Source organism: Emys orbicularis, chromosome 10 (genome assembly GCF_028017835.1).
Source record: "Emys orbicularis isolate rEmyOrb1 chromosome 10, rEmyOrb1.hap1, whole genome shotgun sequence".
In the NCBI taxonomy this organism is placed as follows: Eukaryota; Metazoa; Chordata; order Testudines; family Emydidae; genus Emys; species Emys orbicularis.
Genome location: NC_088692.1, coordinates 70,773,472 through 70,798,182, shown reverse-complemented (window position 1 = coordinate 70,798,182; position 24,711 = coordinate 70,773,472). Strand labels below are relative to the sequence as shown.

Genomic DNA, 24,711 nt, shown 5'->3' with positions numbered 1-24,711 from the left:
GCAGTAGTACAGTTGGCTGGAGGGCCCTTATGGACAGGGGGGTGGGTACTGCTCTTTATTTCCATTAGTTTAGTTTTCTTTCCTTTGTCATGTTGGGAACTGTCCCCAGGGTAGTCCCTGCTGACCATGTGAGCCCCCTGAGGAGAAGGTGGACTGATGTAGGAGGTAGCTTAGGAGAGAAGCAAGAGGCCTGACAAAGCAAAACCCAGGGTAGAGGGAAGGCCTGGGCTCTCCTACAGTCTCACTGAGGAGGCTAGCATAAGGAGACCCTAGGCAGAAGGGCTGGAAGGACTAGTAGCCTGACCCTGGCCTGATGATCTAATGCGAAGTTGTGGTAACTGCTGAGTTACCCTCTGGTTTACTGGTGTAAATGGATGAGGCTAAACATGATCCAGCTGGAAGTCCAAGTCACAAGATGAATGTCTGGTAAGCGGAGATACGGAGAGAAAAATCCTACAATGCTACATCCAGCCAGAAGGCAGGGCGCCAGGTGGTGAGTCACTGTCGCAGTGGGTAATGTTTCCTTCACATATTTAACTTTTAACTTTAATCTTTCATATCTTTAATAGTTGTCTGTAAAAGTGATTTGAGATCTTCAGCTTAAAGGTACTGAAGAAATGTATATTATATTACACTAATGATCAGCATCTTGTAGCCCTCATTACTTGAAATTAAACAGGTGTAATCACTTAGAAAAACCAACACAATGCTTTCTATTATCTGAATAAATAATACACTGTATTATTAGTAATTTATGCCACTGGTGCATTACCACATCCTTCCCAATTCCTTGAAGAGAGAGGCTGCATTTGAAATGAGCTTGCTATTTAGATACTCTACAGACTAAACACACTGAACAGAAACTGATCACTGCAAAACATTTAGCAGCTGATATTTTTGTGATCATTCTAAACTTAGGACAACAAAGTTTTTGACCATTTTTTAAGAAAAAATCCCACCCCATTAACTCAAAATACAACCGACACCAGACCCAGAAAAGAAATAGGGAAAAATCCATCTATTGAATTTACAAGAATACTGACCCAAGAGTTCAGTGTTTCCTGACAGTTATTGATCAGATGGAGTAAGGTCCTGAGGCATCCTCAAGCCACTTCTTAACTGCCAGGATACACCCTGTTACAGTCTCACTGGAACACTTTAAATGTATGGCCATCTGTCGTATTCGATGAAGACATCAAAACATCTTGTGTGTGTTTTTCCTGTAGCTGTATGATCCAATCTGTAAGGAGCGAGGTCACAAACACATGTCCTACAGAAATGTGTAGGCACCCACTGAAGACCTGGCATCATGATTGGCCCTTTTTTTCAATCACTTTTTCACATCTGTTTTTTTTCTCAAAGTGTTTGCAACATTTATTGATAGTTGTTCTACATTCGGATTTGTCCTTGGCTCTGTCTTCGAAGTGATCGATATTTATGCCGCATGAGTTCAGATTCTGCTTAAGGGTGTCTTTGAAGTGTCTACATTGGCTGCTCTTCCTGCTCTTTCCAAGTTTCATGTAAGGATGAAAGGACTCTTTTTCAGGAGTCTATCACCACCCATTCCAATAACATGACCTATCCATTTCTAAGCTTACACTATAAGTAAATGTGAAAAGAAAGTATATCCCAGTCAATGATGGGACAAATATAAACAATGATTCATAGTGAGTATTGGTATACTTAGCCTTACATAACAATAATACTATCCTAGTACTTTGCAGTCCTATAGTGCCATCTGAGGGTCTTTCAGTACTTCACAAACATTAACTGATTAAACTTTACAGCACCCATTAAGGTAGATAGGTAAGCAGGCATTATTAATACCATTTTACAGATAAATAGAGTAACCTGAAGTATAGTACAAAGGAGTAGAGGCCTAAATTTTTGCTAACATTGAGTATCCATCCTGTGACATCTATGGTATAACTTTCAGAGGCAGGGGCACCTCCAGGCATTCTGGACCAAAGTTTCTTCTCCAATAAAACTCCTGCCCAGAATAAGGAAACACAACAGAGTCACCCACAGAGAGTGGTTCCCAAGCGTAGCAGCTGCTGAGCCCAGCACAGAAGATCCCAGGCGTCACCACAAAGCCCGGTGAAGTCATCCCTGCTGCAGTTGCTGGCCCCACCAAGTCTGCGCCACATTCAGCCCCTGTTTTCCAGTCTGGTCCATACAGGTGCAGTGTCATTTCCCATTCCTGTGCTTCCCTGTAGAGGAAGGAGCAAGCAATGTTGCTCTGCCCCTACCAATGGTACGCAATGGTCATATGGCTGTGAGGCCATTGTTCAGAGGTGTTTAGCAACCGTTGACTTCAGTTGGAGTTGTGACTATGCTCAGCTCCTCTGAAAGTCAGGCCCTAGCTGTCCCAAACAGGGCACACATTACTGGATTACTAGGCCTAACGCTAGAAGTCTGAAAATCTCTCCCATTTTTCAAGAATGTCTGAAACAGAAATTCAGTATCTAGCAGGTTGGGGTATTTTTATGATAAAGTTCAACAGTTCAATTAAATATGGTTCTGTCATCTTCTATTTGTTGGAAGTAGATGTTTGACCTCCATTGTACACAAAAGAATAAGAATCAAATGATGCCCTAGCCAAACATAACCTATTGCAGGGCACCATGAGAATGGATTAAATAGTCTCTGGGTTGAAGACTATGGTTAACAACTTTGCTCCTCTGGCACAACAGAGCTCCCTACAATAATGGTAAAGATAATCTGTGCAGGAGATAACTTTCTCATGGGCTGGCCCAAAAATTTGTGGAATGAACTCCCACAAAAACTAAGGACCATCACAAACCTCACCCACCATCTGCTCTAAATACAAGATGCATTTCTTTGGCCTTGCCTTCTCCCACAATCATAGCTCTGTGGAGAAAGAAGAAGGAAAGACAGCATGTACACCTCTACCCCGATATAACACGAATCCGCATATAACGCTGTAAAGCAGTGCTCCGGGGGGAGGCGGGGCTGCGCACTCCGGTGGATTAAAGCCAGTTCGATATAACGCGGTTTCACCTATAATGCGGTAAGATTTTTTGGCTCCCAAGGACAGCGTTATATTGAGGTAGAGGTGTATTGAGAGAGGTAGTCAAGGATTCATTATATCCTACGCCAACCAAAGCAATTAGGAATATGTTATGCTGGTATTTCTACCCATGTGTAAATGTCTGCAAAGGGAAGAGAAAGAAAATGAGATTAGAGCTACAGGCACGAAGGACAAATACTACCATCAAGACATCCATCAATAAGAATGACCTAAAAAGCTGTGTTGTGAGGCCTAAGATGCTGTTTCATACATCTGTTAGCTTATTAGTTCTGCTGTGTTAATATTACCTAAAAGACAACCCTCCTTCCCCTCATCTGCCCACCTTCACCCCTCTATGACCTGTTCCTAAAGGAAACAGGTTTTTTCTGTCTCAACAATTTTTTTATTGTGCATGCAACTATCCATCTGGGCAACATGTGCTTAAAAGTGGGCAGATGTGAATTGTTTCCTTAAAATTGCACAGCTGTGAAAGGTACTTTTTCAGGGATTGTGTCATTTCTAACAGGTGGTGTAACATCCATCTTTCCCTCCTTTCCTCTGCAGTTTGCAACACAGAGCAACTAATCAAAGTAATTTTAAAAGCTGGTGCAATTCACCTACCTTGCTTTATGAAACAACCCTTAAGAAGGTCTTACAAATGGTCTATTAAAATCGGGGATATGAAGATTCCTGGACTCTTATTTGAATTAGCTTCCAAAAGAAACTAGGACTCCCCAAGTTAGTTGAGTTGTTTAATTACCCCAAGGGCAAGGTTTGTCATTCCTGCCAGAATCCATTCACAGAGAGGTCCTAACCCTGATTGCACTGAATTCAATGAGAATCAATGGCAAAAGAAACTGGCCATGATCACTGGCATTATCACATATCTCTTAAATACACACACGACATGGTACTTTCCAAGCTACAACCTTAGTATGGTTCCAACTATCGGCCCATACAGGATGCTTAAAAAGTTTCACTGAGCAGTAGATTCTCTTTTGGAAAGTTACACCAACAGCCATAATAAGGTATGTGTTCATTCAGGTTCAGTGGGCTCCTTTCCGCTTACAGCATGCAGAGGGATGAGTATGAGGTTTTATATCCCTTCCAAACCTCTTTTTCAGCATTAATTGTTACAACTCTGGCTATTCGTCTTATCCCTACAAATGTCCCATCCCCTCTTTGAATCTCCCTTAGTTGTTGGCTTCAACAACATTCAGTGGCAATAAGTTCCACAGTGTAATTATGTAAACTCTCAGCTGAATTCTCTGATCCAAATTTTACTCACTTACAGCAATATACATTGGGAGTATGTCCTACTTCACACTTATGCCAGTGTAACTGAGAAAAGAATAGTCCCCTTTATTTCTATAACCGACTGAATCCAAACCTCAAATCTGAATATTCCCAAACACTGGGGCTTTTTCAATCCAGATCCAAATTTAAACTTTCCCAAGACTTGGAGTGCTCAGATTCAACTTGTCTTAGAGACAGGTTCAAGCTGTGAATTGGCATCCCAGTTCACATTCAACTCCGCAGTTTTGGTTCAGGCCCATCTCTACGCTCAATACAAGTATCTGTTTCTAATCAACACTTCCAATAGCATTTGAATGTTTCTACATTATATCCTTGATTATTGCTTTCTGCTTCTACCAGTAGATACACATCTATTACTGTCCATACAGAACTACCATGGGAATACATTTGTTTTTCTCCACTGCCTTTTCATTATCGGGGTTTAATTAGAAGCCCTCTACTCGCATTAACTGAGAATATTTTTACTGAAAAGGAATTAATTTGTTCTCTCCATACATGCCTAATAACCAATAAACTCAATAGTGCTAAACCACAGACCCTACAACAAACAATAAGGGTCTGATCCCAGATGCCTCACACTTCCATTGAACTCCGTGGGAGTTTGCCTTGCAACAGGGTAGAGGGGTCTGGCCCTAAGAAGATAAAAATGTCAGTTAAAGCAGCACCTGACCTGGTGTTAAAGTAAAGCTGTGACTGGTCAGGGGTGGAGGAAAGCACATACTTGGATGAAGGTTTCATTAGAGTTTGACAAAAGCCATACAGTACCTTTGTAGCCAGACGACACTCCATCACCCTAATATTGTAATGAGAAGTTGCTGCTTTATTCATTTCGACACAACTGTTAGCAATAACAAAAACTGCTCCACTTGGAAGTCTCACATCAGTTGCCCTCAGAGGACTGAACTCTATCAGCTTGGCCTATTAAAAGAAAAATGAATGGTCAGTTTTAATTTACTAGCAACCAGCAATGGAGTTAGCTCAATAAATCAAATGCATTTACCTTTGCAAACTTTTTTTTCCTCTCAAGAACCCACAGATGGTTAATCAAGGAAATTGACATGAAACAGTGAGAAAAGCTATTTAGCCCCAATGGTCAAGTTACAAGAAAACCTGAAGCCTCTTCCTGGGAGCTGGAATTTATGGCTTCTCCATTAAATGTCTTTGTGTTTTCAGAGTTTCACAGAACCTATCTGTAGGCAACACTTTTAAAAATAACTTAATTTTAAGAAGATGCCAGATGGCATTTGGGAAACTGAAATCCAGCTGGGTTGGGACTGGCAACACCAGAGCATGGGGGTAGTAAGAACTGAACCCTAAATGTGAGAGCTGGGCCCAAACAAAGCCTTATATCTGAACACCCCACTGCCACCATTCCAGGGGGTTCTAAGTCTTGAGCCAGGTCTAGCCCCAATAATTACAAAGTATATATTTAATCAGTGGGCTACATTTCAGTAAAACATCCAGACTGCTCTACCTGAGGGAGCCTGCAGTGCAAATCAAATGGCTAGAAAAGTAGGCAGCCAGCTCACTTTGATACAGTACATTCAGGCTCCAATCCTACAGTGTGTTGTGTGGGAGAGAGCTTTTCTACCTGCAGGGCCCCCATCAGAATCAGCAATCTGCCCATGCATTGCAGGATCAGGGTGATATTGTGCAAAATGACTCTCCTAAAAACTAGAAGGCTTCACACACTTTTTGTTGCTTCTGTAGACTGAGCTTGCTGCGCACACCAGGGGCTTCTTGCCTCCCTCCATTACAGCCCACAAGGTCCCCATGTGCCACCCTCCCATCCCCCTCTAGTTCAGGTACTTCCTGCAACACTCCACATCCCTCCTGCCAGGGGCGCTGTGTGTACCCCGTTCCCCTCTGCTTCATACCAGGGTTCCCAGTCTCCCCCTCATGCCTCTTGTTCTGTGGGTACCCCATTCCACCCTCCCACCATGGCAGGGGGTCTGTGTTCCCCCCATCCCCATTTCCCTTGTGACTGTTTCTGTTTTAGCCTACCAGTGTTTCAAAATCCCTTTCTTACAGGATACAGGTGCTAGTGCTTACCGACTGGGGGTGGGGGGCACTAATGACATAAAGACCACATGACTAGGGATCAGGGAGACAGTGTCACAGCCCAACTGTCACCAAAAGCAGTAGGGTTCTGCCCACTGATGCCTAGAACAGTCCCTGAAATTTTGGAACTGATTGGGTATGGGTTGAAAAGTTATTGCCTTACAGACAGACAAACAGAGAAATGCCAGCGAGTAGGGTGTAGGGCCTTGCTTCATCCAGCCAATTATTGCCTCACTTTCCCCAGCAATAGAACTGGAATAAAATATTTCCCTGTCTCATAGCCCTGTGGTGAGGTATAATATGGGTACAGCATTTTGTGCCCTTTGGGTGAACTGGGCTATAAATCCCAGTAACTAACTCCTGCAGGCTGTGATGTCATGAAGAGATGAAATGCACACCTAGTGCTTACTTTTCACTGGGGTAGGTTGTGTACTGCATACTTTGTCAGGGATCTGCTCAGAGCAGACTGCAGCTCTATAGAGCAGGGACCTGTTACTGGTTTTGGCCCTCTTCATTTACTCCATGAACAGCTATGGTGCTAAACAACAGGTGGCCACATGCTAATCTGCTTCCAAGCCATGTATTTAGAGTCCCCATCATTGTCTTAACCCATTGGGGTTATGCATTATTTTGCAAATATCAAGGGAGAGACTTGCTTCCCTTTAAATGCTCTTTCACTCTGCGTACATACCCCTTACGGTGCTCACCACTTTCTGAGTAAGAAAACCCTTACCACTTTTGAACCATATAAAACATTTCCACTTAGCCAAAGCCGAGGTGACTGTATGTCAAGAAAATGTGTAACTTCTTTCAGCACTGGTGCACCTGCACAGGTGCTACCAAAAGTATAAGCTGTTGGGTAGATTGGACGTAGGCCCAGAAAAGTGGCAATGTTTGGGCGTTCAGAATGCACTCATGGTAGACTTGAGACTATCCAATGTATTCAAAGGATGAGCACATTTTGCATATAAGAGAAAACGCCATGATATGGAGCTAAGCCCCTATTACATGCTGTGGAGAGAGAAAGTCACCAAGTAAAATGGTAAGCATTTTACAACGGATGGCCAATGTAAAGGTTTCTCATGAATGGCTGCATTAATTTCAATAAACATATTTTTGTGAGTTTTAGGTTTGACCGCCCAAAGCCTCACACACCTTTTTAGATAGTAGGCAGATCCCACTGTAAACGGTATTTTTGCAGCACTTGTGTATAGCTCAGCAGGTCGTGTATAGCAGTGCCCATTCATCGGTTTCTCATGCTTAAGAAAGATACCTTCAACACCTTAATCAAACACTAGCATTTTATGAAAACAAAGTCTGAAAAATTTGTGTAATTCCCCATTGAGTTATGAGTAGGCATTTGGAGCAATCAAATTTTTGAATTGTTCCGCTCCAGCTCCGGGCATAAAACCTACTGGTCCGTGCTCCAGCTCCAGGCTCCACTCCAAAGCCCTGTTTCTGAGCAAATCTGGCAGCTTTACTAGAACGGGTCTGTCACTAGAAGTTCCAATAAAGAATTCTTGTGATAACTAGGGGATACCAGCCATTTAGACCTCATAATGTAGGAATTACTCCAGGTTCAGTGGTGCATCAGCTGACCAACATGGAGTCTATTACTCCTCTTTCATATCTCTTCCTCTCCCATGTAGCCTTTCTAGTCTCTTTTCATCTCTCACTCTCATCTTCTTAGTCCTACAAGCCTCTCGTGTTCTGAATGGTGGTATTTCTTATACAGTGAGACTCATATATACTCACATCTTCGTTGTGCATAATCCATGCCTGTACTGTTTTGCCCAGCTATTGGTTTCCTGTATCTTTAATACGTACAGTTGTAATGTGTTGTTAGTTTACACTAAAAGAGCCACGTACAGTTCCTTCTTCTGCAAGGAATGAGATGGACTGGTCCATGCCTCCTCCCTCCGTGCCAATGTACCGTTCGCTCTTGGTGCAAATTTCTGCAAGTTCCACCTAAGGAAACATTGGAAGTAAAGCTTGAGTCAAGATAAAGGATGCAGCACATACATTGCTTACATTGACAGACTGCAGAGGACAGTGAGATACCTCTGAGATCACCCTTCCCCACACATTCCTTACCAATAGACTAAGCTTTGGATGCCATGCAAGTCTGACCCATTCTCACTGTAAGACGGTATCACCATATAGTCTTTCTCCCTTTGCTCTGAACCATACCAGGATCTCCCTGGCTCCACTATAGCCACTGGCACTGGACGCTTATCAGAGTCTCCATTCTAGCACCACTCCTCCTTCCATTCCCTCCCCCCACCCCCACCCATTTCCGCACCTGTGTCTGAAATTGTGCTTCAATACTGACTGAGTACAAAGTATGCTCCCTGGTAACTTATGTAGTCCAGATCATTCACCTTACTGCTTGTAATGTGTCGGTTTCATAACTAGAAGTTACCGATTGAAGCTGAACTCGAGATTTATGAGTTTCCTCAGTTAGGGACCTGATCCTCCAGTGCTCACATAGGCAAAACTCCAAATAATATCAATGGGACTTTAGCCTTAGTAAAGAATGCATGATCAGGTCCCTACAATAAATCATCTAGGGTCTGGCTCTGACATTCTTACACTGAGGCTAGGTCTACACTACAGGGGGGGGGGGGTCGACCTAAGATACGCAACTTCAGCTACATGAATAGCATAGCTGAAGTTGCGTATTTTAGGTCAACTTACCTGGCTGTGAGGACGGCGGCGAGTCGACCGCTGCCGCGCCACCGTCAACTCCGCTTCCGCCTCTTGCCACGGTGGATTTCCAGAGTCGACGGCAGAGCCATCAGGGATCGATTTTATCGCGTCTTCACTAGACGCGATAAGTTGATCCCCCAATAGATCGATTGCTACCCCCCGTCCGGCGGGTAGTGAAGACGTGCCCTGAGACTGCCTTATTTGGCAAGTAGCACCACTGCCCATCTCAGAGGCACAGTTCCTTCTGGGCGCTGTCCTATGCGCAGGGCATGTGGCAATGCCACAATCTAGTCCTTAGAGATGTATGATAATCTCATTTTACAAACCAAAAACGAACAAATGGTTAAAGGGCCAAATTCTGCCCTTGGATGTGTGTGTGGCTCCCACTGAAGTCAATGGGAGCACTATGTGTGCATTGTGACAGACCCAGACCAGTGGGGTACAGGAGTCTGGTAGAGGGCAAATATACTGGTCACTGGATGAGTAGTTTTCTGTTCCCTGAGTGACCAGACCTATTGGGATCCAGGTTCCTGAGTGACCAGAGCAGGGGCTGCACTAGAGTAATCAGGAACCTGCTAGAATCAATTAAGGCAGGCTAATCAGGGCACCTGGGTTTTAAAAGGAGCTCACTTCAGTTTCTGGTGCGAGTGTGAGGAGCTGGGAGCAAAAGGCGCAAGCGCTGAGAGTGTGCTGCTGGAGGACTGAGAAGCACAAGCGTTATCAGACACCAGGAGGAAGGTCCTGTGGTGAGAATAAGGAAGGTGTTTGGTTGAGGCCATGGGGAAGTAGCCCAGGGAGTTGTAGCTGTCATGCAGCTGTTACAGGAGGCACTATAGACAGCTGCAGTCCACAGGGCCCAGGGCTGGAACCCGGAGTAGAGGGCGGGCCTGGGTTCCCCCCAAACCTCCCAATTGACCTGGACTGTGGGTTCTTCCAGAGGGGAAGGTCTCTGGGCTGTTCCCCAACCCACATGGTGAATCTCTGAGGCAAGAAAATCCACCAATAAGCGCAGGACCCACCAAGATAGAGGAGGAACTTTGTCACAGCATCCAATCCCAGATATCGGCCCCGTGGATTTTGGTCAGCTGTGTGTAGTAGTTCCATGACTGTTCAGGAGCCTGTTAATGTTCTCAGCTGTTAAGTTCTTAAAGTAAGTAAATAAATAAATATGGGACTCAGGCCTTCCCAGTGCCAGTCTGTCAGTGGCTCCTCTCCATTCCCTAGGGAACATGCGTTCCACTCTCTGACATGACACCCTAATCTAGAATTTCTATAACCTGTAAACACCAGAGTGTTTGTGTAAGGCTTCATCAATGTCTTAGCGTGTTTTGACACCTGCAGATGAAATGGTACTTTAGAAGGGGAGAGTATTCATGTTATCACTGCTGTAAAAGACACTTCACAGCAAAGACATTAAAGCCAGCTCCTGAGGAGCCTCGGGGAATGTTCTAAGAACATTTTATAACAACGGGGAAAGCATGTGTGGCCGTGCACTATCACATGCCCATACCAGCTCATTCCATCAAGCACAGGGTAGTCGGCATCATACGCACAACAGGGAAGAAAGGAAAAGAAAAAAGATTGTAGCAAAGACACAGCAAGATCTTCAAACTAGGAGCAAAGTCAGATTCAGAGCCGCCAGCAGGGACCTGAAACAAGATAACCCCCAGAGTAGGGATATTAACCAGCTGTACCACACAACTGTAAAAGGTAGCAGATAAAGGCAGTAAATCACCACACGTTGAGGGAGGTATGTGTGCCTGCCTGCTCATTCACTCAATTTACATAAAGCCACTGGAAACAGACAAAGCTGTAAAGTATGTGCTCAGAGCTATGCAATCAGACTGAGTGGCTTGCAAATGCACTAAAGGTTGATTTACTTGGCCCACAGTGCTACTTATGTAGAACGCTCAATAAACTTCAGGTTGATAAGGAGCTGTCAAAAAACCATTACCAAACTACTCTAAAACTGAGCAGATAGGAGCCCTTTGAGGCAAACATCAAGGAGAGTTCAGATTGTCCTCAGAGCACCATATTGGTGCCACAGTGTAAACAGACCCACTTACGCCAATCTAAAGACAAAGGGGTCTGCTTTCCTATGGATGCACAGGATCTTATAGGGGTAATTGATCACTAATGGGAATCAGACAGCTAAATCCCCTGCACAGGAAATAGAAAATGGCCAGGCCACAAGCAAAGTTCTAACTGTTGTCCCTTCATACATTTGAAAGATGAACAACAAATAGGGATTGTGCCTCCTTTGTAGGGTGACCAGATGTCCCGATTTTATAGGGACAGTCCCGATTTTTGGGTCTTTTTCTTATATAGGCTCCTATTACCCCCAGCCCCCGTCCCGATTTTTCACACTTGCTGTCTGGTCACCTTACTCCTTTGCTTCTTGATGAAGTATAAAAAAAAAAACGCCACACAAACAGAAGTGTTCCTTGTTGCTTAATTATTATTATTTTTAACCTTAAATGTATCAGGAATGTCAAGCCTTAACCAAAGTCCATGTTCTGCCACTCCCCACCAAAAATAAGAAATAATTTGTGAATGAAACCTTATCATGTAACAGTCCACCCAACATTAACAATGCCCCTTTTCCTCTTAAAATAACCAATGAAGTATTTGCATAGTAAAAAAGACACACCCACACCGGCATACGCATGCACACACGCGCACACACAATGCAGCTTGTAGGTGCTCACTCTTCTCTGCAGCTGGAACAGTGTATATTCTCAAACATCCAGGTGCTCCCCATCACCAGGGTGGGCCACACCGCTATACTGCTCCCTCCCTCCTCCGCTCCCAAGGCAGTGATACTTCCTCACTTGTTTTTGCAGCTACTTGTAAGGAATACTGGACTGGGGTCCAAGCAATGCAGTGGAAATTTCTCCACAGTTTAGATGCACACAACCATCCCATTTGAAAATCTGATGTATGTGTAAGATCTGCTTGTGCCCTGAAATATCCAGGTTCGGATTTGCGCACACATGTTTCTAATAATGTAGCCTAAAATGCAGCTCTTGAGGTGCTCGTGCTGTATATTTTGCTCTCAGGCATGGAAGCCAGAGAAATGATTGTGTTTCATTTGCAGATTTTGGGAGGAAGCATAGCAAAACGCAGACTAGGCAATTCTCCCTTTGCTTTGTCTGGATACAAGTCATATCGCCCTCTGCACAGATCCTCTACCAGTCAACTTTGTGCGCCTAAGGTTGTTTACACTTTAAAAAGGGGGGGGGAGGGGAAGCTTACAGCTGTGGAATGTTAACAATTAGCACACTGCCACCCCCGTCCCTTCATGCGTTCTAGTGATCCACGCCTCGCTAAGCATTGGTTCTTGCTTTGCCCCAGCCTGCCAGCTGTCCAGCTGCGTGTGCTGGGCATACAGCACTGCTGGAGCCTTGAGCAACTTTTTTCTTTTCTTTTTTAAACTCAGCAAGGAATGGCAGGACCACCAAGTAGGACCTGGCAGGGGTTGAAGAACCCTCTCCAAAAGACAGCCCAAGGCATCCCTGAAAGACTTGGTTTCTAATTTAAACCGGCTCATGCCTACACAGACTGGCCTTCTACTAGTAGTAGCAGAGGGATGGGACCGGAACGGGTGAAGTAGTCATTTGTGCAAAAAAGCAGTTTTTACTCACTACTGAAGCAACCAGCCAAATATTTGCTTTTTGGTAAAACAAAATTCAGGGAAATGTGACTGTAATCCTGGAAGCTGAAGCAGAGATATGGAGACGCCGAGAGCCATGGCGTGCAGAGATTTTATATTTAGAAAAGAAGGATGGTCTTGTGACTAAAACAGCGAGCTTAGAGCCCAGGTCTCAAGTCTCCATCTCCAGCTCTATACATCTCTACCCCGATATAACGCGACCCAATATAACACAAATTTGGATATAATGCGGTAAAGCAATGCTCCGGGGGGCGGGGGGGGGGCTGCGCACTCCGGCGGATTAAAGCAAGTTCGATATAACGTGGTTTCACCTATAACACGGTAAGATTTTTTGGCTCCTGAGGACAGCGTTATAGCGGGGTAGAGGTGTATTTGACTTCTTGTCTGATCCAGAGCGAGAACCCTACCTCCCGTGTCAGAATGCATTACAATTTGCAAAATGCTTTGAGATCCTCAGATGGGAGATGCTATAGAAATGGAAATTCTTATTATTAAAAACAGGCAAGCTGAGGAAAATTAGGATCTCGGAGATAAGAAGGCTTCTAAAAACAACAGTTCTGCAGGGGGAAAAAAAGCCAGATGTGTGACTCACAGAAAATCTTCTTGCCCATGCATGAGGTCACAGTGCCATTTAGGTTTAGCCAGCCACTCCTGGCACCCTAGGTAGAAGCTGAGGGCCTAGGCAGCCACCTAGTTTGCCTATAGCTTGAGCAGCCACTGGCCCTTCCACTTCTCTCTCATGGGTTCATCACTTCTCAGTCAAACCACAATACATGAATGGTTCCCACACATTCAAGACCCACAACTGTTAGCACAGTTACCATTCCCCATATTATGTATCTAATAAATGGCATTTTTGTTGTACACTACATCTTCAAAGAACTTTACAAACATTAACTAATCAATTCTTACAGCACCCCTGTAAGGCAGGAATTATTCCCAATTTATAGACAAGGAAACTGAGGCAAAGATGTTTGTGACTTGTCACATAAATCAGTCCCAGAAGTGGAACTAGAACTTTAACATTTGTGATTCCCTCCCACCGCTGTGCTCCTTCTTCTCAGCAATGCTGTCTCAACTAACTGTTTCTGGAGCAGGTTTAAAGCTTTTCAGACGTGATGGTAATATATGTAACACAAAAAGACATAGAAAAATACTAACATCAATGCACAAAAGCACCAGGAAAACTGCTTTAAAATCCCAGAAGCAAAAATGGCTTCATGTACCATGGGAATGTGAACTTTCCCTGCCTAATTCTTTTGGAATCCACACATTCTCAAAACCCTCTGATTTCTCCAGTACTGGCCAAAAAAGGGAAGAATTCTAGCCACACTACCCCACTCCGATGTGGTGAGTGTGGTAACGTGGCTAGAATGTGAAATAATTCTAGCTAACACAACACGTGAGTCCTAAGAGGGACACAGAACCCCATTTGCAGGCTACCTGGTGTAGAAAATTAACAAAGTGGGCCATTTAACTGAGCAGTAAAAATGACCAAACAACTTCAAAAAATAGTTTTCTGGATCTGAGCCTTCCAAAAAAAACAGGAGAAAAATGTTCCTGAGCCCTGTGAGTAGCTAAGTACTTATCGGTTAGTAAAGACCTGGGTCAGAATTCATTTTCCCTAGATGACCCTAGAGGTAATTTCACTGTATCTTCTATCACTTTTATTTCACATGACCTCAAATGACCTACATCAGCTATATGATAATTTGCATAGGTTCATGATAATTCACCCACAAGCACAGCTCAAAACAATCAAGTGACCTATTACACTCCAGAATGCACTGGGCAGAATACACAGCACGATGCAATGCTGTGCTATATCTTGGCTGTTTAATTATCAAATGGCTATTATGCTAATCATTTAGGGTCAAATCCTGCAGTCCTTACTCAGGTGACAGCTGGGGAGTCAGAAGCCCTGGCTGGACCGTGGAAGGGGAATATAGGTGCAACTGCCCTGAACTGTAATATTGTGAGCAGTGGATCTGCCACCACCCAGCTCCATTGGCCAAAACTTCCATGCATGTACTATAGCCCTCTAGTACTACAGTTGTAGTAGTGACTGCAGTAATGCCCCATATCATGAGACACATATTTGGAGGATTGGCGCTTAAGTTTGTTTTCATTTTGTCCGTGGTTATCCCTTTCATCTTTAGGTACCTTCATGTCATCTGATCCTGACCCCAGAGCAGGCCTCCTCGGATTCCTTTCTTCCTCTTATTCCTCCCCACATCTCCTCGCCTACCTGCCACCACCATGAATTGCTGGCACCTCTCCTCCTCCTGCCCCCAGAGACTGAGCATCTCATTCTCAGGAAACGACTAAACTCCACCACCAATCTGGTAAGCAGGTGCCTCAAATATCGTAGCTTTCCAACTCCTGCCTCAAAGACAAACGCAATCAGGACATTAGTATCTCTTGGCCAGTTCACATGGCAGATTGGCAGTGCTTGACTTGGGGGATGTTTAGCATCAAGGAGTTATACAAGATACTATGTTTAGCATTTTTTTTTTGTTTATGCAATAAAAAGAAAATATAACTACATTTAGTCAGAATGTGCCTAATTAAAACAGAGCAAAACAACATTATCAAGAACAGAATCACAGCACACAAAATTCATTCTGTTACCTAATGTTGCACAGGAGAATTCCTTTCATTTAGAAACATGCAAGAAGTAGTAAACTTTTTAAGCAAGCTGCTGTTTCTCAAGCACTTTAAAACAAAAAGTCTGTTTTTTCAGATACCAGTAGTTGGCAAATTGGGGGAAAAGCAAAAGTGGGGCACACACATCTACCCACCTCTTAGAATATTCTGTTTCTTCCCCCCTCCTCATTCTAAATTCTGATCAGTATTTATCCATCACCAGGAGGCAATGCTTACTCATTTGTAGGGTGGATAACTTGTTCACATGTGCAGACCAGGACTAGCCTTTGATCTGAAGGAGAGTTTCAAAAAATACCTCTGTTTTTTGTTTGAAACAGTTTAAAGTTCTTCCTGATAAGGAGTAAGTCAAATCTTGGGTTACAAAGAAAGAAATTTCTACCACTTAAAAACTGTTTCATCTTTAAGCCACAGTATTTCCTATCCAATATAGACAGCACAAAGAAGTCTACCCTAAGAAATCATATCAATGGAGACACAGTTTAGTCTAACAAAGTTGCGGTGGGAGGAAGGTGAGATAGTTGAAGTATTTGCTGCTGGTTTTAGGTGGAAAGATTTTTTGAAATTACTCACAACAAGGGCTGGTCAATTTTCCACCTAAACTGTTTTTATGGAAAATGGGGTTTTGACTAAATGAATTTTTTTCACTAAAAGTGTCTGCTTTCCACAGAAAGTCTCAAATTTTTGTTGAAAAACTGAGCACCCAAAAAGTTTTTGGTTTTCAGCTAAAAATCTTTGGTTTTCATTTTTGTTCAGTGAAAAGTTGAAATTTTCCACAGAGGTGGGAGGGGGGAGCACTTGTCTCACAAGCTCCAATCATAGAATCATAGATTAGGGTTGGAAGAGACCATCCTCAGGAGGTCATCTAGTCCAACCCCCTGCTCAGAGCAGGACCAACTAAATCATCCCAGCCAGGGCTTTGTCAAGACAGGCTTTAAAAACCTCTAAGGATGGAGATTCCACCACCTCCCTAGGTAACCCAGTGCGGCCCCACCCTCCTAGTGAAATAGTTCTTCCTAATATCCAATTTAGACCTCCCCCACTGCAACTTGACACAATTGCTCCTTTTTCTATCATCTTCCACCACTGCGAACAGCCGAGCTCAGGCTTCTTTAGACCCCCCCCTTCAGTTGAAGGCTGCTACCAAATCCCCCCTCACTCTTCGCTTCTGCAGACTAAATAAGCCCAGTTCCCTCAGCCTCTCCTTGTAAGTCACGTGCCCCAGCCCCCTAATCATTTTTGTTGCCCTCCGCTGGACTCTCCAATTTGTCCACATCCTTTCTTTAGTGGGGGGGCCCAAAACCGAACGCAATACTTCAGATGTGACCTCACCAGTGCCGAACAGATGGTAATAATCACTTCCCTCAATCTGCTGGCAATGCTCCTACTAATGCAGCCCAACATGACTGTTAAGGTCATCTTCCTAGCCTGTCACTCTGACTACATCACCCCTTCTCTTTCACTGCATCAAACACAGACACAACCCAACTCTGTAAGTTTTGTTTCCTCTTTGTTTTTCATACACTCACCTTTTTAAGATATGACATTTTGTTACACCGTTTCCCACTAGAGCCTATTTCATTGGGAGTTTACTAATCACTAATTTAGTTTCTTTAATCTCAGTTCGGTCCGTGTGGTGATAATGACAATAGACAATGAATTATAATGGAAACAGAAGGTGATTCACTTTATATGACTTTTCCCCACAAATATACAGACAACTGCTAAGGAAGTGTGTGAGTGAGAAGTCCAGATAAGGAAGACTGAAGTGTAATAGTCCACCTGCTCAAACAGAGCTTAAGGGCCAACTACTCTGATTTTCATCCTGTGTATGGGTTGGGACAGGGTGTAAATTGGGACAGAAAGTGGCCCTTTGCATCGAAACATTTTGCATCAAAACTGTCAGTTTCAATATATTACATACCAGTGACCAATCCCTTTCAATTTCACATAAATCTTTAAAGAATTAAACTCATGTAAGATTAAACCCCTTAAAAGAGTAGGATAATTAGTGAGTGGGGAGACAGGAAAATATTTGTTAGTAAAACAAATTTAGTGTTGCTTGGTTTTGTTTTGGAAAAGCACACAGTTCATTACCCCAAAACTTGATATATACAAATCTAGAACGACTACAAACAAAATGAATTGACTTTATCTATACAATGATGGTATAAATTTACATTCACTTGAGTTATTTTATGTAAGACATCTTGGGCAAGGTTAGTTCATCAGGTTTTGCAAACAAAAGAATGCAGGAAAAGTGACACTGTAACATTTAAGCTCTATAACAAAAATTCAGTTTCCTTTCTGCTTGAAAGGTAATTACTTGTGAGGGAAACCCCTATTATCAACAGCCGTGTAACAGTGTGCTACAGCCTTTAAACATTTTCACTGTCAGTGCTCTAAGAGCTCTTTTCATCATATAACTTCTGGGAAATGAAGGTATCTATGTGTATACATGATCAAAAAATCATAGAATCAGGAGATGCAAAAATCCTATTAGTCCACCTAGTCTATCAGCCAATGCAGGAATGTTTCCTAATTTACATTTACCAATGTGTTGTCCAGTTTCATTTTATATGTCACAAGCAGTGCGGCTTTCAGCACTTGCTTGCACGATAAAGTGTGGAAGATTTAGCGCCTGAGGAAAAACCCATTGCAGATTTTTCATTTCTTCAATGGGGTTTGGATCAGGTCTTCAGCTCATAGTACTGAAAACTATAAAGCTACAGATATAGATGACTATTTCATATGTATAGCAGCATATAAAAGCAGCATGACATGATCATTATTCTACATCACTAAAGACATAGTTTAAGCCAACATAAATGTTCATAGTCTTTCAATCTCAGACATTGAGTATATGATCCGATAGCATCTGGGGAGAAAAGGCCTGATGTTAAAATATATTTTGTGTATAAAATAACCTAATACTTAGAGACTAATGAAGGTGACCATCGGCTTACAGTCTGCATGCTAAATTCCTATTACCTGAATTTCACATATGTTTTGCAAGGTAATGATACTTATTTTCATCAGAAGCAAGAAAATATTTGTCAGATATTATCTGGATGTCATCATAACCACAGTCATTTTAACTTGACGTCGTCTGTCCTTTAACATACTTAAATGGTGGATTTCCAGTCTGGTTCATGAGAGATTATGGCCTTTGATTACCACACAAGCTGCTCCAAGAGCTCTGCTTCCACTTGATTTGAATAAACACAGTCAAACCTAACAACTTGTTAATAGCTCTGGAATTTTTTTTTCTATGATGGGAAGGAGGCCTGGAATCTTTGATAGTGCTTTATAACAACATCTTAAAATATAAAGTCTACATGTGTATTTATAGATAAGCAACTTTGTTTTCCAGCACCAAGCTCAATCACCTTAATTTGACAGATACTTTTAAAATAGAAAGGAAATGGAAAAACTCCCTTTAGTAATGTTATAAAATAATCTAAATTTAACCGTTGCACATATCATTCTATAACTTCAAGTCACTTTATAGACATTCATCCTCACAAAAACTCCGGTAAGGTAGCTGACTGTTACCCTATTTTACAGGTAGGGAAATTGAGGCCAGAGGGGAGGTGGCTAAAGGCACAATTCTGAGACCCTTCCTCAATGCACAGGGGTTTCAGAATCAGGGTGGGATCTTCAAAAGACATTGGTGTTGGCCTAACTCTTCTCCCATTGAAGGCAATGGAAGTTCTACCATTGACTTCAGTGGGAGCAGAAAAGGCTAATGCTGAATGCTTTTGAAAATTCCACTGCTAAATTCTGAGGGTGAAAATCATCCGGGTGCGAATGGTCAGCACAAAGCCCCCAACATGCTAAAGCCCAGCTTTAGCGGTGGCACTGGCAACCTACGGTTGTATACGTACACTGCAGAAACGTTTTGATTTTGTTTATACTGGTTTGTGTACTAGTTCTGTAGGCAACGTATTTATGTTTATTTTTGTGTGGTCTAAAGCCTCCGAAGTTTTTGCACTCCATTAAATATGATGTGATGACTGTGCAGGAGAAGACGGAGATCCTCGGAGTGCATATTCCCAGAAGCCTTCACCTAGCTGTTCTATTTCTCTAGATGTGATTGGCTCTGTAAACTTGGGATATTGTTTGTTTCCTTGTTTCTCTGTCTAATTTGAATTCCTGCTGGGCTGTTTGAGACCAAAGAGTCAAAGCTATTCTATCACTTTATGAATCCTGAGGCCTGCACAGCTGGGAATTTTGCACATGCTCAGCCTGTGTCCTTTTCTCTTTTCAAAAAAAACCCCAAAAACCATTAGACTATTATGTCATGTACAGTACACAGTGTAAACCAACCACAAAACTTAATTTGGTTTCTTTATCCTTCATTTCATATTTCTCTTTCCTCTTTATTAAGGGCACCGGCATGAAACAGAACTTTTGCTTTTTAAGCATTTATCCACTCCTGCTACTTACCACATAAGACTTTCTGTGAAATTACAATTAATCACTGTGAGAATTATCCTAAGGTGTCATACCCCAAAATTCTGATTGGTCTGCATATCTGAAATAAATCCTTAACAAATGCTAGCAGTGCCAGCTCAAAAACCCAGTGTTTTCTCTTCTGAAAGAAATTACGATCCTGTTCCAAAACCCATCAAAGTCAATGGAAAGAGTCCCACGGGTTTCAGCATGTTTTGGATCAGGCCCTGTGTTGTGCAGAGGCTTATTCTGTATAACTTAGCTGAGAAAATGACAGAAAACATTGCTTTTCTGTCTAAAGTTTCCAGAATTAGTTCACAAAGATCCTGATCCTACAGCCCTTACTCAAACAGGATGAAATTGACCTTGTTCAGAAGACTACCACAAGGCTATGAACCACTTAAATCCCAAGTAAACACTAGACTTAAGCTTGTTTAGGCCTTGCGGTGACTTTCTGTACAGGGGTGTGGTTTATCCCACATGTAAGTCCTGCTGAAGTCATATTGATGGATCAGAATGGATTTAGACCAGCGGTTGGTACTTTCTCTTCTATGTACAACAGACTATTTTAAGTGTGGTTCTACACTGAAAAGTGACTCTTCAAACAGCATCTTGCAATTCCATTTTTACTGTCTCTCAATGATAGCCATAAACACGGAACACACTCTCCTCCACCCCCTCCAGATGGCATTGTTAGGTAGACACTTTTCAGACTAAAACCACATTTAAAGCCATGTGTCCTCTGAATTTCCTTTTTAATTAAAACACCATTGACTTATCTGAAACACTGGATCCAAGACTAAAATAATGCACTTAAAATAAATACAAACACAACACTTTGTGCTACCAATGCTATTCACTTGAGCTGCAAAAATGATGTTCTATCTAATGTGCAAAGCTAATGTCCCTATTTATCTTTTCCCAATGTAGTGCACTGCAAAAGGGGGGAACGCTGGCCTTCACAAACCGACTCGCCTCTTTCCATCATTATTTCTAATGGCCTAGATTTTCAAAAGTGCCTAGTGATTTAAAGCGCTTCCGTTTTTGGGTGCCTAACTTGAGACAGCAAAAAGGGGCCTGGTTTTCAGAAAGTGCGGAGCACTCACCCAAAAATCACTAGTCACCTTTTTTTTTAAATGTAGGCCAACACTTTTATAAAACATTGAATTTAAAATATAAAATATAAAACCATCCATTCTCAATGTTGATATACAAAAAGCAAAATATTAAGACCTTAGTTGTATATAAAACTAGATTATCATTTTCATTTAAACTGAAAGAATGATCCCTGATTCAATAGTCTAAGGATGTATTCAATTAGCAGAGTATTGAACTAAAAAGCTAGAAGATATAAACCAATGTAAAAACAACATATCTTTGTGCCAAGATAAACACATTGAGTTAATTCACAAGTCAAAACTGCTACATTATAAATTTTGATTCGAAGATCCCTTTCATTGTTATAGTATACCTCTTGACTAACAACACTCAAAATTTATGCAGTTAGTGATTGATTCAAAGCCCACTGCAATAAATAGAAAAACTCACTGACTTCAATAGGGCTTTGGATCAGTTCCTTAGTCAGCACATGGACCCAAGCTCATATAAGAATTTGGCATCAAGACCTTTTTGTGTAACCTCCCTGCCCCAATAACTGAAACAAAAACACAACATAAAAAACCTAAAGCTAAGTCCTAAGGTCCAGATCCTCAAAAGTCTATGGCCCCCATCCTGCAATAGGGTTGCCAACTTTCTAATCGTACAAAACGGAACACCCCTACCCCACCCCTTCTCCGAGGCCCCGCCCCCACTCGCTCCATCCCCCCTCCCTCTGTCGCTCGCTCTCCCCCACTCTCATTCACTTTCACCAGGCTGGGGCAGGGGGTTGGGGTGTGGGGTGTGGGAGGGGGGTGAGGGCTCTGTCTGGGGGTGCGGGCTCTGGGGTGGGGCCAGGGATGTGGGGTTTGGGATGCAGGAAAGGGCTCTGGGCTTGGGCAGGGGGTTGGGATGGGGGGGGGTATGGGCCATGGGCTGGGGGTGCAGGGTAGGGTTACCATACGTCTGTTTTTTCCCAGACATGTCCGGCTTTTTGGTAATCAAACCCCCGTCCGGGGGGAATTACCAAAAAGCCGAACATGTCCGGGAAAATACCAGCCGGGCACTTCCCCTCCCGCGGCTGCTCTGCTCCTCCCCTGACTCTTCGGCTCTGTTTAAGAGCCGAGCTGCCCGAGCGCTCGGGCTTCGGGCAGCCCCCTTGCCTCCGGACCCCAGCCGCCAGCCGGGCACTTCCCCTCCCGGGCTCCAGCTGCTCTGCTCCGGCAGCGCAGGGTCCGGAGGCATGGGGGCTGCCCGAAGCCGGTAGCGCTCGGGCAGCTCGGCTCTTAAACAGAGCCGAAGAGTCAGTGGAGGAGCACAGCAGCCGGAGTCCGGGAGGGGAAGTGCCCGGCCGGGGGCGCAGGGTCCGGAGGCATGGGGGCTGCCCGAAGCCCGAGCGCTACCGGCTTCACGGTTTGCCGGGCAGCCTCCAGACCCTGCGCCCCCGGCTGGGCGCTTCCCCTCCCGGGCTCCAGCTGCGCTGGGGAAGCGCCGGCCAGGAGCGCAGGGTCTGGGGGCTGCCCGGCAAACCGTGAAGCCGGTAGCACTTGGGCAGCCCTTTTCGCGTGGCTGGGAGGGAGGAGGGGGAGTTAGGGCGGGGACTTTGGGGAAGGGGCGGAGTTGGGGCGGGGGTGGGAAAGGGGTGGGGCCAGGGCCCCGTGGAGTGTCCTCTTTTTTTATTTTTTGAGTATGGTAACCCTAGTGCAGGGTCCGGGTGGAGACAGAAATTAAAGGTTCAGGGTGCAGGAGAGAGCTCCGAGCTGAGGCAGGGGGTTGGGGTGGTGGTGGGGGGGTGAGGGTTCCAGCTGGGGGTGTGGGCTCTGGGGTGGGGCTGGGGATTGGGGTGGGGGGGGGTGCTGTGCAGGAGGGGGCTCCAGGCTGGGGCAGGGGGTTGGGGTGTGTAGATCACATCGCAGGATCAGGCCCAAACTCATCTATTTTGATTTCCAATTCGTATAAAATCAGCCACGGAGCAACTAATTTCACATTATTAGACAGCATACTTGCCTAAAATAACAAAGTTTCGCTTTCATAAAATGTATGTATGTTCAACAATATACCAGGAAGTACACACAGTCCACAGTACAAATGCAAACTCCCTGCAAACTGCTGTTCTGTTTCTATATCCCATTTCTTATACTTCTCTTGCCTCATTCTTTACAAAGTACACTTGCATGAGATAGGATCTTTGCTTAAATATCTACATAGTGCACTGACCAAATTTTTGAAAGTGGTTTCATAAATTTGCACCCAGCTATTGCAGCATGAAAATAATTGCACATCCAACGTGTGAACAAGTGCAGGTTTCATTTATTCAGTTTTATAACTCCAATCCTGAAGCCTTTTGAAACTCAAGGCTAGTTTTATTGGTAATTTATTTTAGCCTAATCCAGTGCAAGTCAGTGGGAATCATTCTACAAACGTCATGGCATTGGATTAGGCCCCCAATTAGTAAATATAAATGTATTGCATTAGGCCTGCTCCCACTGAACTCAATGGGAGCTTTGCCAAAGCTGAGTAGATTTGGGCCTCTTATCTACGGCTCCATCAAACCACTGTAATTGCTCTTTCTAAGAATGTATCTAAATGTCGTTCAACCTCAGCCACTCAATGTTTCGCTTGTATGTTTAATATGCTATATGTTTTTGCCTTAGTTTACATAGGAGGTAAATATGTACTTAGCCATCCTGCTCTAAGCAATGGAAAAAACGTAGAGGTGGCCTAACAAACCTCAGCACAGCAAGACTTCTCATTTGCAGCACAACACCAGGGTCAATTCACTCAAATCAAATAAATCTAATTATTCAAATGTACTAGCTAATCTACTGTGCTCACAAATTTTACCAGAAAACATGACACTAGGACAATTTAAAACTTCATTCTGCTTCCATTGTTGACAAGACTTTTTCATGCTGAAAAGCTCTGTTTATGAGGCTCTGTTTTCCTAATATTAACATAAAGACAATTTTAAAATCAAATGATACTACTGAACATTAGCATTCTTGGTGTTATGCTAGTGTAGGGTTGGATTGGAATCTTGCTATAGAAGAGATGAACTCTTTTTAAACATTTCATTTTAAATTTTCTATATTACAAATTGAATATTAGTGTACTGCAACTGGTTAACATTGCACATCTGGTTGAATTGACTTGGACTGGTATTTTGCCTAAACTATTTTGTGGATGATTTTTTTTTTTAAATAATTCTAGGCAAACTAAAACAATGCCCTTTTTCAGACTTTTATACACAATAATTAGTGACAACATTTTTTTTTTTAGCTGACTTATAGCCGCTACAAAAAAATCTATTTTTAAAAGCCAGCACTGAAACCCAGGTAAGACTGCACTGCACTTTCATTTTGTACTCTTGTTCTTTTCTTTATCTTACAGACGCAAAGCCTCATGTTAAGGGAGAATATCATAGGATCACTTTAATTTCCAGTTACTTTTACTTTCAGTCCACTATTTAAAACTCTCATTACCAGGAAAGAGAAAACTATAACTCAAAGTATCTTCATAAAAATAGGTTTCTGCATCAAGAAAACAGATAACTGTTCCATTCAGCAAAAGGTCAAAATTCCAGAATTTTGGCCACAGAACTCCTACCATTCAGCCAAATCTTATTCTGAAGCCAAAAGTTTCTGTGCACTGCTTCTGCAAAGCATGTGTTTAAGGCTTAGCAACACCCATCAACAGGGACAAAAAG

The 24,711-nt window shown here is 43.2% G+C and overlaps 1 protein-coding gene across 1 annotated transcript in view; it reads right to left on the bottom strand.

The window, feature by feature from the left end:
• GALK2 (galactokinase 2) overlaps positions 1 to 24,711 on the bottom strand; it is a 71,355-nt gene that overhangs the window by 20,691 nt on the left and 25,953 nt on the right. The window contains exons 6-7 of the mRNA XM_065412144.1: positions 8,279 to 8,377; positions 5,114 to 5,266 (exon numbers count right to left, since the gene is read on the bottom strand). Of these exons, the coding sequence (XP_065268216.1) occupies positions 5,114 to 5,266; positions 8,279 to 8,377 (252 nt within the window). The remainder of the gene's footprint in view (positions 1 to 5,113; positions 5,267 to 8,278; positions 8,378 to 24,711) is intronic.